Source organism: Triticum urartu, chromosome 2A (assembly GCF_056163025.1).
Source record: "Triticum urartu cultivar PI428250 chromosome 2A, HENAU_Tu73, whole genome shotgun sequence".
NCBI lineage: Eukaryota > Viridiplantae > Streptophyta > Magnoliopsida > Poales > Poaceae > Triticum > Triticum urartu.
Genome location: NC_141874.1, coordinates 483683555 through 483698461, shown reverse-complemented (window position 1 = coordinate 483698461; position 14907 = coordinate 483683555). Strand labels below are relative to the sequence as shown.

Sequence of the window (14907 nt, the reverse complement as noted above, 5' to 3'; positions counted from 1 at the left end):
TGGCTCTATTGCCACCTATGGTTTAATGCAACAAGAATGGCGGGGCAGTTGATCCTACTTAATTAAGTACTAAGATACCACGGCCCATGCATTAGTCGCAAGTACCCCATATGTCCTATTTTTAGCAAAGTCATGCTAAAAATCACGAAAAATTTCAGCATGACCTTTGCTGAAAATAGGACATATGGAGTACCTGAATTTGCCGGAACAGAAGTTAATCAACATTCCGGCAAACTCAAGGGCCTCTCGGGGTACCTGCAAATTCATCACGACACAATGGTCGGAGACAAAACCTAGCAAACTAGCAAGATGATCATCATCTTTGCAAGTCATTACTTGTCAAATTCAGAAGAAGGAACAATTTATTTGTGACATAGTTGGCCCATACAGAAGAAGCAACACCCTGCACTAGCCTAAAAACAAGTGAAGTTTCACCCATATAAGAACAACTTTATAAAATCAGAGAAGTTGCTAAATTTTTGTATCCTTCATATACACTGGAGTACAATGCTTTATAATGTTCCATCATCATTACAGAAAATTGACAATTGTCCATAACAGTTAACTACTATGAGATTATTTCAGTTTTACATGGGTGCGGTGGGTCGTCGGCGGCAGTGGAGCGGGGGAGAGGGTGCGGGGGGCCGTCGGCGGTGGTGGAGCGGGGGGAGGGTGCGGGGGGTGCTAATGGCGCACCACAGAGACATGCGCCATTAGTAACCCAACATCCTAATGGCGCACCACACAGACATGCGCCATTAGTAGTTTTGCAAAAAAGTAAAAAGAATAATTTTTATACTAATGGCGCACCGTGGCACAGTGCGCCATTACTAGCTTAAACTAGTAATGGCGCACTATGCAACGGTGCGCCATTGGTAGTTTTGCAAAAAAGTAAAACAAAAAAATACAGTTGTGGCACACTCTATGGCTGGTGCGCCATTAGTAGTTCTAACTACTAATGGCGCACTCTGCCCAGATGCGCCATTAGTATGTTTGAAAAAAATGAAAAAAAAACATTTTGTTACTAGTGGTGCACCGTGTGCCTGGTGCGCCATTAGTGTCTTCCACACTAATGGCGCACCAACAGATGGTGCGCCATTAGTATAAAGTAATGGCACACCACATGTCTGGTGCGCCATTAGTGTCAATTCCATCTATAGCCCTTTTCCTAGTAGTGACACGGGAGGACAGAAGAGGTTTCCCCCACAAGTGCGGACGCTGAACATGATATACGCAACCCACATCCCCCAGAGGGAGCGGAAGCGTGCGCTCTGGGACGTATATGCGTTGGAGCCAGTCGCCCCAAAGTTCAACCCTTGGTCCTCCTGTCCGATCACCTTCGATCGTAGGGACCACCCCACTAGTATCCGTCATGGCGGATTCGCCGCACTGGTCCTAGACCCAATCATTGGCGGATTTCACCTCACTCGAGTCCTTATGGATGGCGGCAGCAGCCTAAACCTGCTTTATCAGGACACAGTGCGCAAAATGGGTATAGGCCCCTCAAGGATCAAACCCACAAAAACGACCTTTAAAGGCGTCATTCCAGGTGTAGAGGCCCATTGCACAGGCTCAATTACACTGGAAGTGGTCTTCGGATCCCCGGATAACTTCCGAAAAGAAGAGTTAATCTTCGATATAGTCCCGTTCCGTAGTGGTTATCACGCGCTGCTCGGGCGTACCGCATTTGCTAGATTCAATGCGGTACCGCGTTATGCATACCTCAAGCTCAAGATGCCAGGACCTCGCGGAGTTATTACAGTCACTGGAAACACAGCGCACTCTCTCCGAACAGAGGAGCACACCGCAGTCCTCGCAGCAGAAGCGCAAAGCAGCCTCTCAAGGCAATCAACCAGTTCGGCGCTTCAAAGCCCGGACACCTTCAAGCGCACTCGAAGCAATCGGCAAATAGACCACCTGGCGTGATCTGAGCTCGCGTAGCAATACGGCGGCCACCCCAATCCCAGCCCAGCGGCGAAACTCGTGCCACGCGTACATAATTATGCATTAAAAATACCATGGGCACAGGTGGGGAGGGGGCACAACTGCGGCACGCCCCAAGACGCGGCTTAAACCGCACTAGGGGCTTCCCGTTTGGTTATCTTTTTTTTTCAGGACCTTAATCTCTGGAAACACTGTCCGGCAGCACTATTGCCGAATACATGATGGAGCAACCAAGGAGGCAGACAGCTACGTCATACCACGGAATTCACAGGTGGATTACAGTAACGAGCGAAATATTCGATTTAATATCATTCCTCAGCTTGCCCTTGGAAGGGACATAGTCCTACTCTTTGCTTATCGCACTATCTGTATCATTCTGCTTTAACGCAATTTTTGGAACACTCGTCCACTCAAATAGCGACATATTCAATTTAACCAAGTCTCACTCAAATATTACATCTTTGGAACACTCGTCCACTATGAGACGGGCACCCGGCAGAACACCCTCGTAGTACATCTCGGGGTGGCGGTGCTCCTTGCCCTCCGGCGGCCCCTCCTTGATCAGCTTCACGGCGTCCAGCTTGACCCACTGCAACTTCACACGGGCGAAAGCCCGGCGTGCACCTTCAATGCAGACAGATCGCTTGACGACCTCCAGCCACGGGCAGGCATCCACAAGCCGCCTCACCAGGCCGAAGAAGCTGTTCGGAAGGGCGTCGCCAGGCCACATCCGGACTATAAAGCTCTTCATGGCCCGATCAGCCGCCTTATGTAGCTCGACCATCTGCTTCAGCTGGTCACTCATTGGCACCGGGTGTTCGGCCTCAGCATACTGAGACCAGAACAACTTCTCCGTTGAGCTTCCATCCTCGGCCTGGTAAAATTGTGTGGCATCGGACACACTACGGGGCAAATCTGCGAATGCTCCTGGAGAGCTCCGGATTTGGGTAAGTAATCGGTAATTTACTTTTACATGCTTGCTTTGCATATAGAAAGCCTTACCCGCCGCTATCTTCTTCATCGCATCGATCTCCTGGAGGGCCTTTTGGGCTTCGGCCTTGGCACTTTTTGCACTCTCGGGGGCCGCGGCAAGCTCGGACTCCCGCGTCTTTGAGTCAAGCTCCAACGCCTCGTACTTCGCCACGAGAGCCTGGAGCTCTTGCTGCACCTCGCCCACTCAAACCTCGTGCTTCCCTCGCTCGGTGCGCTCCTTGGCCGCTTTATCTTCGGCCTTGGTTAGCGCTTGCTTCAGGGTCGCCCCCTCGGTCGTGGCCCCTGGCAAACATACGATGATCCTATCAGTTTGCAATTCCGTCCTCTTTTATATATACATATCTATAGACAGGGTATTACTTACCCTTGTTCTCCTCGAGCTACCTCTTGGCAAGGCCGAGCTCTTTCCTGGACCCCTCGAGGTCCTGCTTCAGTATGGCGACCTCCGCAGTCAGTGCGGCGGACGCCAGCAGCGAAGCCTGCATATGCATATTGACATACTTATATTAGACTCTTGTGATATTATTTGATCCTCTGCTCGGCTTTTCTTTGTGAACACCGAACAAAGCATCAGGGGCTACTGTCTATGCGGTAATATTTCTACTACATTTTAAAACACTTACCTCAAAGCCTGTTAGAAGGCTGGCACAGGCTTCAGTCAATCCGCTCTTGGCGGACTGAACCTTCTGGATCACCACACTCATGATAGTGCGGTGCTCCTCGTCGATGGAAGCATTGCGAAGCGCTTCCAGCAGATTGTCCGATGCCTCTGGATGGACAGAGGTCACCGGCACAGGCGTCTTGCCCCTCTTAGGAGGAGGCCGCCTTCCCGAGCCTGGAACCGCTGGAGGTTCCGGCGCGGTGTTCGGCTGAGGGCCGAACTCGGGGCTCTCAGGGGCCCCGTCCCTTTGGCTCCCGGAGTCCGGAAGGTCGCCTTGAGGCACCTCCGGGACTGTCTCCCCTTGGTCCGGTGCCTCTTGAGACAGCACCTCGGTGTCGTCGGCAGGATGAGGGGAGGTGGCGGTCGGGACTGGATTGCTGTCCATGTCCGACGAGCCCAGGGAGCCGTCCGATGATACCTCGATATTGGCTCGTGGTGGCCTGCATAATTATGTTCGGCGTCAGGGAAAACAGTGCAATAAAGGAATTCTATGAGTTACTCCGGTATCCGAATACTTACGATCTCCCCGGGGGCTTGGCCCTGGGCAACTACTCATCTTCGCCTTCGTCGGCGGCGGTGGAACTGTCCGGAAGGAGATTCCTTCCCTTCTTGGACCCTTCGGCCTCCCCAGTTGGCGCGGCCTTCTTTTTCTTGTCTCCCCCGCCTGGAGGGGAGCATCTTCTTCTTCCTCCTTGTCTTCAGGGGAAGAGTGTGCCGCAGAGTTATCGGACGATGAGTCCGATAACACCTGGCGCCAGGAACTCTTTCGGGTTCCCTTGGCCTTCTTGGTCTTCTCCGGCACCTTGTAAGGAGCCGGAGCCAGCATCTCCATCAGGAGAGCACCCGTAGTATCTTCGGGTAAAGGGGCCGGACAGTTAATCTGCCCCGACATCTCCATCCTGTCCTATCAAAGGCATGGAGATTAGACCCCGCACATAATTAAGCTAGGGAAAATAAATGTCCTATGGGACGTATTGAACTCACCGAACGCGCTAGGCGCTTTGCGCTTAGTCCGCGGTCCTCGGCGAGAGAAGGAGGGACCTCGGCGCCCTTGAACAGCACCTTCCAGATGTCCTTGTGCGTCTTATCAAAGAGCTCGATCAGAGTCTGGTGCCGGGTCGGGTCGAACTACCACAAGGTAAAATCCCGTTGTTGACACGGGAGGATCCGGCGGATGAGCATAACTTGGACTATGTTGACAAACTTGAGCTTCTTGCTCGCCATACTCCGGATACATTTCTGGAGTCTATCCAGCTCCACCGATGAACCCCATGACAAGCCCTTCTCTTTCCAGGAAGTGAGCCGTGTAGGGAATCCGGATCGAAACACGGGGGCTGCCACCCATTTGGCGTCGCGCGGCTCGGTGATGTAGAACCACGCCGATTGCCATCCCTTTATTGTCTCCACGAAGGAGCCTTCGAGCCATATAACGTTGGGCATCTTGCCCACCATGTCTCCGGCGCATTCTGCTTGTTGGCCTCGTACCACCTACGGCTTGATATTGAAGGTCTTTAACCATAGGCTGAAGTGGGGCCGGGTGCGGAGGAAAGCCTCACACACGACGAAGAACGCCGAAATGTTGAGGATGAAGTTCGGGGCCAGATCACGAAAGTCCAGCCCATAGTAGAACATGAGACCACGGACGAATGGATGGAGGGGAAACCCTAGTCCGCGGAGGAAGTGGTGAAGGAAAACTACCCTATCGTGAGGTTCCGGGGTAGGGACGATCTGCCCCGCAGCGGGCAGCCGATGCGCGATGTTTGCTGCTAAGTATCCGGCTCTGCGCAGCTTCTTGATGTCTCCCTCCGTGACAGAGGAGACCATCCACCTGCCTCCCGCTCCGGACATGGTTGGAGAAGGTTGAGGTGGGAAGTGCGGACTTGGGTGCTAGAGCTCGAGTGTGCGAAAAAGGATGAGCAAATGAGGAAGAAGGCGTGGATAGAAAGGTGAATCCTTATCTCTTTATATGGGCAGACGAAGCTAAGCGTCCCCACTTGCCTAGTAAAACTCGCTTATCCCCCAAGCGCCGTAATTTATGGAGCGGTTTGGTTACCCACGCCCGTATTGATAAGAATCCCGTAATAAGGGGACACGATCTCTGCTTTGACGAGACATGTCGAAAAACGGCCTCGCGTTATGTGCGGGGCTGGTTAAAGGAAACGGTTCCAATAATCACCGGGCCATGACATAACGTCATACTGTCAAGACAAGTCAGCAAATTAGAATTGCGAAAATATTATTCTCTCTACGGTGGTATGTGGAACTTATTTTGCAGGGTCGGACACTATCCTCGTTTTCAAGTTCTTCTGTGATGTATTCGGAGAAGGAACCCGCCTTGCAATGCCGAAGACAATACTGCGTGCCGGACTCATCGTCATTGAAGCCTGTTTCAGGGGCTAATGAGGGAGTCCTGGATTAGGGGGTCTCCGGACAGCCGGACTATCTCCATTGGCCGGACTGTTAGACTATGAAGATACAAGATTGAAGACTTCGTCTCGTGTCCGGATGGGACTCTACTTGGCGTGGAAGGCAAGCTAGGCAATACGGATATGGATATCTCCTCCTTTGTAACCAACCTTGGTGTCTATATAAACTGAAGGGTTTTAGTCCGTAGGACAACAATCATAACATACAATCATACCATAGGCTAGCTTCTAGGGTTTAGCCTCTCTGATCTCGTGGTAGATCTACTCTTGTACTACCCATATCATCAATATCAATCAAGCAGGACGTAGGGTTTTACCTCCATCAAGAGGGCCCGAACCTGGGTAAAACATTGTGTCCCCTGCCTCCTGTTACCATCCGGCCTAGACGCACAGTTCGGGACCCCCTACCCGAGATCCGCCGGTTTTGACACCGATAGCGGGTGTGCTAAAGGATTTGCCGTTCTCTTGGCGATTTGAATCGCGGTACCTGAGGGGCATGGATTAGGAGAGATGTGCCAGCTTTCAGGCTCAAACGAGGGTGACTCGCGAGAAGGCAAAGAGAAGAAAAATGCTCGCGAGGGTACCTGCCTAGCCCCCTCGCGAGGTATGCGAGAGAGAGATCATGAGCAAACCAAAGCTGAAAACGCGGTAAAAGGCGAAGGAACCAAATCAGCAAGGAACGCCAAAGGCAAACATTGATTAAGAAGAAGCGAACCAACTGCAGAAATCAAATGAAAAGCCGCGTCCAGCACCTAATCTAGTCTTCAAGTCTTCTCACCAGCGCGGAGCTAAGTGCTTTCCACTAGGCATGGGAGGGAGCCCTAGGGCCTCAGGCCGGTGCTCCTGAGACTCCGGGCGTGTACAGCCCCAACTCATTATTACGTGAAAGTGTCATGGGCAGCAATTCTTCACAGGCACCGGGCCTTCTTCACAGGCTCTAGGCCTTGCTTCACAGGCTCTAGGCCTTGCCTTGCTTCACTGGCTCTGGGCCTTGCTTCATGGGTAGAACTTCTGGAGGTGCTGGATGTTTCAGGCGTTTTGGATTGGTGTCCCTTCTTGCGTCTCCAGGCGCACTACGCCAGGCCTGGAGATGTGGACGGCCCTGAACGGTCCCTCCCACATGGGTGAAAGCTTGTGCAGCCCTTCCCTGGAGAGGACCCGCCTGAGGACCAGGTCACCCGTCTTGAGCGTCCTGGAGCGAATGCTGCGGCAATGGTAACACCGCAGCGCTTGCTGGTACCTTGCCGCCCTTAATGCAGCTTCGCGACGACGTTCCTCCCCTAGCACGTGGTCCATCCCCCGCATGGCGTCCTGCTGCGTTTCGTCGAATGCCAAAATCCTCGCGGAGCGATGCTTGACCTCGTGAGGGAGGACTACTTCAGCTCCGTAGACGAGGTAGAACGGAGTCTCTCCCGTTGGCTTGGTAGCGGTGGTGCGGATGGACCACAACACGGACTGGAGCTCATCGTGCCAGCCCCTGCCGTAGGCCTCCAGCTTCTTCTTGAAGGTCCTGGTCTTGAGGCCCCTCAGGACATCAGCGTTGGCATGCTCAGCCTGACCATTGCTCCTGGGGTGGGCCACCAAAGTGTAGCAGATCTGTGTTCCAAGGTTAGCACAGTAGGTTTTAAAGAGGTTACTAGTAAACTACGAGCCGTTATCTGTGATGATGCAGTTGGGGACCCCGAAGCGGCTCACGAGGCCCTTAATGAACTTGACAGCAGAGCCGGCTGGAATGGTTCGGACAGCTTCCACTTCCGCCCACTTGGTGAGCTTATCGATGGCGACGTACAGATAACGGTAGCCCCCTGGCGCTCGTGGGAACGGGCCTAGGATGTCTAGCCCCCAAACCGCGAACGGCCATGTGAGCGGGATGGTTTGGAGGTCCTGAGCAGGCTGATGGATTTGCTTGGCGTGGAATTGGCAAGCTTCGCAGGATTTCACCAGCTCGGCTGCATCGTTGAGTGCTGTGGGCCAATAGAATCCGCTACAGAAGGCTTTGCCGATGAGGGTCCGTGATGATGAGTGATGTCCACAATCCCCGCCGTGTATGTCAGTCAGCAACTCCCTCCCTTGATCGTTGGAGATGCAGCGCAGCGTGACACCGTTCGGCCGTTTTTTGTACAACTCGCCGTCTTGAATGCAGTATGTTGTGGCCTGTCGGGCCACGCGCTCCTCGTCCTCTTCCTTCTCCGGCAGTGTCCCATGCATCAGGTACTCCTTAAACTCCTTGGTCCAGCACTCCTCCTGATGCTCGAGCACTAAGAGTAGCCGAGCTCCTGAGGTTGGGCCGCAAGCTAGTGCTCCTATGGCCAGGGGCTGTGGGAGCTCCTCCCGAGGCTGAGTCGTGCTTGAGAGAGGTGGCGTAGCTGACGGCTTGAAGAGCCGCTCTTCGAAGACGCCGGGCTCCTGCGGTTTCCGCTTGGATGCTCTCTTGGCGATGTCATCGGCTTCCTTGTTGGTGCCCGGGGGCATGTGCTGCAGCTCCAAGCCTGAGAACTGCTTTTCCATCTTGTGCACCTCCGCAAGGTAGGCCTCCATGTGCTCGTCCTTTGGCTCGTACACTTTGTTGGAGAAGTTGATGAGGAGCTGCAAGTCGCCCTTGACGGTAAGGCGTCTCACCCCCAGAGTCGCCGCAGCCTTCAGGCCGGCTATGAGGCCTTCGTATTCTGCGATATTGTTGGAGACCTTCTCGCCGTGCTGGAAGCAGAGTTGCACGGCGTAGTAAAGCTTGTCCTGAGTGGGCGAGATGAGCACTCCTCCAGCCCCCGCGCCCTAGTGAGCAAAGGCGCCATCAAAATACATGACCCAGCCATCTGGTGCCTCACTTCCTGGGGAGGTGGACAGGTCTTCTCCTTCCTCAAGAGCTGGGGCATCTGTACATTCCGCCACAAAATCGGCGAGTGCGACTCCCTTGATGACCCTAGTGGTGCTGAACTCCAGCTGGAATGCTTACAACTCGATGTTCCATTCAGCGACCCTTCCGGCTGAGTTTGGGCTCCTGAGTACCCTCTCCAGTGGGTAAGATGAGATGACCTTGATGGGGTGCCCCTGGAAGTAGTGTCGCAGCTTGCGCAGGGCCACCAAGAGTGCGAGCAAGAGCTTTAGTGGCATGGGGTAGCGTGCCCTTGCGTCTTGCAGTACGGTGCTGACGAAGTATACCGGGTGCTCGACGAGGGCTGGCACACTGTTGAGGCTCGGGTCTTGCGGAGATTGTGGTGTATCCTGAGGTGGAGGGTTTCCTGAGATATGGCCATCCTCAGGAGTTTCCGTGACACTACCCTGCCGAGCTTGATCTCCCGCCGCTGATGGCTGTGGTGTGCCTTCCTGACCCTGCGTTGCATCAGCTCTGGCTTGGCATGGCACACCTTTGTCTCTGCGCTCCTCCCGAACCACCACCAGTGCCGCGCTGGCGGAATACGGGGTGGCGGCGAGGTAGAGTACCAGAGGTTCGAGTGGCTGCGGCGCCACCATCACCGGGGGGCTGGTGAGGTATTTCTTGAGGTCTTGGAAGGCCCGGTCGGCCTCCGGGGTCCACTCGAATGGGCCTTTCTTCTTCATGAGCTTGAAGAAGGGTAAGGCGCGCTCGCCTATCTTAGAGATGAAGCGCCCTAACGCGGTCACCCTTCCTGCCAGTTTTTGCATCTCCTTGAGGGTCTATGGTGGGCTCATATCTTCGATGGCCCTGATCTTCTCCGGGTTCGCCTCGATCCCTCTGTGGGATACGAGAAACCCCAGTAGCTTGCCAGAGGGGACGCCAAACATGCACTTCTCTGGGTGAAGCCTCAAGTTCACCCAGCGCAAACTCTCAAAAGGTCTCCTCCAAGTCTTGAATCAACGTCCTCGCCTCGCGAGATTTGACCACTATGTCATCAACATAGGCCTCTGTGTTTCTGCCGAGCTGCCGCCCCAAGGCGATGTGCATCAGCCGCTGAAAGGTTCTGCCCGCGTTGTCAAGGCCGAAAGGCATGGAGGTGTAGCAGTACAACCCACATGGTGTCAAGAAGGCCGTCTTTTCCACATCCTCCACCGCCATCTTGATCTGATGGTATCCATAGAACGCATCCAGGAAACATAACAAATCGCACTCGGCGGTGGAGTTGACGATTTGATCGATGTGCGGAAGGGGGAACGGATCTTGGGGGCAGGCTTTGTTGAGGTTGGTGAAGTCGACGCACATTCTTCCTTCCCACCTTTCTTCGGTACTACGACGGGATTCTCCAGCCATTCGGGGTATCGAACTTCTCGGATGGTGCCTGTCGCCTCCAGTTTGCATGTCTCTTGGACGATGAAGGCCTGCTTCTCAGTGGACTGCCATCTTGCTCCCTGCTTGACGGGGCATACGTTGGGGCATACCCTTAGATGATGCTGGATTACCTCTCTCGGGACCCCTACCAGCTGATTGAGCTCCCACGCGAATATCTCCTTGTTCTTACGCAAAAACCTCACCAAAGCTTCTTCTTGTCCTGAGCCAAGGCTGGTTCCTATGGTGAAGGTGGCTCCTGAAGACCCGTCCTCGTTGACTGGCACCTGCTTGGTCTCCGCCTTGTCTTGGGTGAACAATTGCCTCTTCTTGGTGGGCGCGGTTTCCTTGGCCTCGGGCGCACCAGTGCCGGCTGGCTGTGCCGCCGCTGCAGTCTTGAAGGCGAGCCTGAGCACCGTCACGGCCTCCTTAGTGTCCCCCTTGATGGTGAGGACGCCCTTGCTCCCTAGCATCTTCATGAGGTTGTAGGTCGGGTGAGTCACCGCCATGAACTGAGCGAGAGCCGGGTACCCGAGGATGGCGTTGTACGGGAGACCGATGCGGGAGATGTCAAAGTCCCCCAGCTCGGTGCGATAGTTGTCTCGCATGCCAAAGGTGACAGGGAGGCTGATCTGCCCGAGAGGGTGAGCAGCTCCACCACCCAGTCCTGTGAAGGGCTTGCTAAGGCCGAGCCGTTTGAGCGGCACATGAAGAAGGCTGAAGGCTTCCATGGAGAGCAAGTTGAGGCCGGCGCCGCCGTCGATGAGGGTCTTGGTGATGGCCACGTTGCAGATGGTGGGCGTGTAGAGCATCGGGAGCATCCGGAGCCGGCGGTGGAGTCGAGGTGGTCATCCGAGTCGAAGGTGAGGTCGGCCTCTGGCGCAGCCCGACCCGGCGGAGCCCCCAGGCGCTTGCAGGCTTCCCCAATCTGACGGAAGAAAGGCTTGACGTGGCGATCTGAAGGAGGTGCTTGGGAGCCACCCAGTAGTGCCGCGACTGCGTGGTGTGCCGGCGCCACGTAATGCGCAGTGAAGAGGTCGCAGAGTTCCCCCCCAGGACATCACCGTGGATCCCGGGAGGTTGAGCCGCCAGGCGCGCGGCTCGTCGGCGAGCGCTAGGGGGAACAAGTTTGCCATGATCTTGTCGTCGCCTCCGGCTTCGAGGACGGCCTCCTCGTATGCTAGCAGGAACAGCGCCGAGTCTGCCACGCCATTGTAACACGGCAGAATCTCCGGCCTGAACATGGCCGGCCACTGCACTTGCCGTAGAGCGGGGGCCAGGGCCCGGTGCCCAGACTCCCTGCTGCTGGTGTTGGCCGCAGAGGTTGGTGGCGGGGCACCTGCCATGGAAGCGTAGTGCGGCTGTGCGGGGCGCTGGTTGGTGGAGAGAAGCCCCAGCGTACCCCTACCTGGCACGCCAAATGTCGGATGTGGGGTTCCGGCTAACCCTTAAGGTTCAAACACTAGGGTGCGTGCGAAGTCTTTCCCTCCTACCGATCTACGCTCTAGCTCGCTAAGATCTTGCGGACGAACTCGATGAACTCACAACACAGAAAGACACGAGATTTATACTGGTTCGGGCCACCGTTGTGGTGTAATACCCTACTCCCGTGTGGTGGTGGTGGATTGCCTCTTGGGATGATGATGAACAGTATAAGGGAAGAACTGCCTCCTGAGGTTTAGGTGTTCTTGTGTGTATGAACTTGTGGTGTAAGGATTTGATCCTCTCTCTCTTGGTTAGATGAGTCCATCCCCCTCTACTATGGTGGCTAGTCCTATTTATAGAGGCCCTGGTCCTCCTCCCAAATATCGAGCGGGAAATGAGCCAACAATGGCAGGCAAATTTGAAGGGGGACAGCTAGTACGAGCTATCCTGACAAAAGTAGTCTTCGCCTGCACAAAGCTCTGGTGGTGACACCGTCTTTGGCTCCACAATGACATCTGTCTTGCAGTCCATGGTCTTGGTCTTGTTGCACCAAAATGGCAACCTTTGCCTGAGGCCTCGGTACCTCGCGGCTACGCTTGCCCCCTTTGCACCAAAGAGGAAACAAGGACGCTGCGAGCGCCGGCGCCCGCCTGGTGTCGATCGTCATGGCTCACGTCACGAGAGCCTCGCGAGGTTTGCCCCACCTTGACATCCTCGCTCCTCGTGAGCCTGCCTGGTCAGGCCACTCTAGAGGAGGTCTTGCGTCGTCCGCCTCGCGAGGCTTGGCCCCTCGCGAGGGTCTTGGATGCTTGTTGATGAAGATGGGCCGTATGGCCTGCTGGCTCCGCACGCCGCGGGCCATAGGCAGGCAAGTCTGCGGACCCCCGTTCCCAAAACGCCGACATAAGCAATTTGAGGAAATTGTATGCAAGCATGGATGGCACGAGAAGAACCAAGGTGTTGGTTTGAATGAAAGTTCAATGCTAATGGAGTCGAGTGGGAAGAAGATCAGTACCCTAAGACGAAGTTTATTCCCCAAAAGGAGAAGTATGATCCTTCTTCTTTCAAGGGAACTCAAGCTCAAGATGATATTCCACCACAAGACCACAAGCTATAAGGCAAGGACAAGCTTCAAGATGATAGACTCATATGAAGAACCACTTTAAGCTTTGGTCAAGTGGGTACCCAAGACTACCTCAAGTTCTACTTCATCAAGTACAACTACAACTCCAAGGATTCCCATCAAGTTGTTGTGGGTTCCAAATAAGAACTAGAGAGTTCTTGATGGTGACTCCGTCAATAAACTTCACTCATATTCATTCATGGTAAGAACTTGTGCAAACCACTTCAACATCATGCACCAGTTCATGGAGTCACAACCCCTCTTGTTGGTAAGTTAAGGGACAAGGTAATAAATGCATTCATGGACATCATGATATGTGTACTTCACTCTATGTTTATGGATATCCTTGTTCCTTATGGGACTAACCCATGTAGGTGTTGAAAGTCCTACAAATTCCAAGGAAAGCTCCCAACTCTTGATGATGATCATCAACATTGAGCTTCCACAACTACTACAACAACTACATGAAGTCTTCAATGACAAACCCCAAGGTTAGTTCATCCCTCTTAAGGGGGGTCTCACATCTAGTGGGAGCTTTAATCTAAGACTTGAGCTAAAGCAGCTCTATTGATGTGAACACATTAATGCTTTATGTAAAAATGGTAACCCCATTTGTGCTTAAACGATGAGTATGACCTATGATCAAATGTTCTCATTTGACTCCTAAGTGAAGATACTCATATATACAAGACTTTTTCATTGACCATTGTCTTGATCAATGCTAGATTCGTTGTGCATGTTTGCCATATTTTATTGTATGTGTGAGCATGTTGCTTTGCATATTTTCCCATTCGAAGACATCCTATTGTTGTTTGGTTGATTTGGATCTTTTGGCAAATTAGATGGACAAAAATGCCTAAGAACCTTCTCTAGCTCTATCTATCTCAACTTTTCTCAAACTCATTCTTGCTAATCACAAAATTTGAACAAGTGTCTATTTGGACCCTCTGGGTTAGGAGCACTTGGAGCCACCGTTCTGAATAAGGCTGGACATTAAACCTTCTCTGTGTACCTCGGTCTAACCAATCCAGTCCATTTTCGTCCCACTAAGTCACTTAGATTGATCAGTATTATGCCCTCGGATAGCCTGCCTGAACATGTTCGGTCTCATCAAAATGCCCTATCTCTAGAAGTTACACGTCTTGGTGCCTCCGGCGGTCTCACTCAGACTGATCGACAATGTGCGAGTTTATACATCACGCAGACGCTTCACCTGAAAATTTCTTCAAACGTGACCTTCCTGCAACTCGCCTCTGTCGCCATCTGGATCGCCTGAACATCACCCATGTGTCCCACTAGCCCTCGCCACATGATTCCGTTGCCTTCGTCGACAATCTCCACTAATATCGCCGTCGTAGAGGACCATCGCCAAGTTAGGGTACGGATCTTATCTTTTTGTTCTCCCCCAATCCGATTCTTATCACAAAAACTTGTGCATTATCTTTCCACATGTGTACGACATCTAAGCACCAATCAAATTCATAGTTTTTTGGTTTTGAGCAAAAAAATAGGGTTAGTTTATCGTTGTCTTCACTTCGGACTGACTGAATGGACATGCTTTGGTGCCATCGAGTTGCCTTAGGCCATCACACAAAGTACATCGAGTTGTCTTCACTTCGGACTGACTGAATGGACATGCTTTGGTGCCATCGAGTTGCCTTAGGCCATCACACAAAGTACATCTTGGTATGACCGAAATGTACTCGTTGGTGTGGCCGAATAACAGTTTTGAAATTCCATGAGCACCTCGGAGAGACCGAGTCACACACTCAGTGCCACCGAAACATGTTGACAAGTTTCTGTTGTTGCCTTAGAATTTCCCAACAGGTTCACTTGGTGAGACCAAATTGTAGACAAAGAAAACTTAAACTTGAATTTTGAACTCAATTATTTGCATAAACCTCTGTATTTTGGGATCCTCATCTATTCTATCCCCATCTACTCTATTCACAGGGCTAGTTTGCCAAGATGTCAGGGTCATATGATAGCCAGAGAAGAGTTGAGAATGATGTTGATGTTGGAGAACGTAGCAGAATTTAAAATTTTCTACGCATCACCAAGATCAATCTATGGAGTTATCTAGCAACGAGGGAAA

At 52.9% G+C, this 14907-nt stretch overlaps 1 protein-coding gene across 1 annotated transcript; it reads right to left on the bottom strand.

Moving 5' to 3' along the window:
- Positions 1–7550: 7550 nt before the first annotated feature.
- On the bottom strand, positions 7551–8562 carry LOC147985551 (uncharacterized). The gene is made up of 2 exons (XM_087541636.1): positions 8147–8562; positions 7551–7620 (listed from the first exon to the last, which is right to left on the bottom strand). Exons 1-2 carry the CDS (start codon positions 8560–8562, stop codon positions 7551–7553), a joined length of 486 nt encoding a protein of 161 aa, XP_087397762.1.
- Between the last annotated feature and the right edge of the window lie 6345 nt (positions 8563–14907).

Excerpts from the sequence above, each read along its gene's own strand:
- LOC147985551 (XM_087541636.1), bottom strand. The coding sequence starts at position 8,562 with ATGGAGGCCTACCTTGCGGAGGTGCACAAGATGGAAAAGCAGTTCTCA. Across the intron at positions 7,621-8,146 it reads TGCATTCAAGACGGCGAGTT|ATCTGCTACACTTTGGTGGC; the intron begins GTACAAAAAACG and ends CTTGGAACACAG.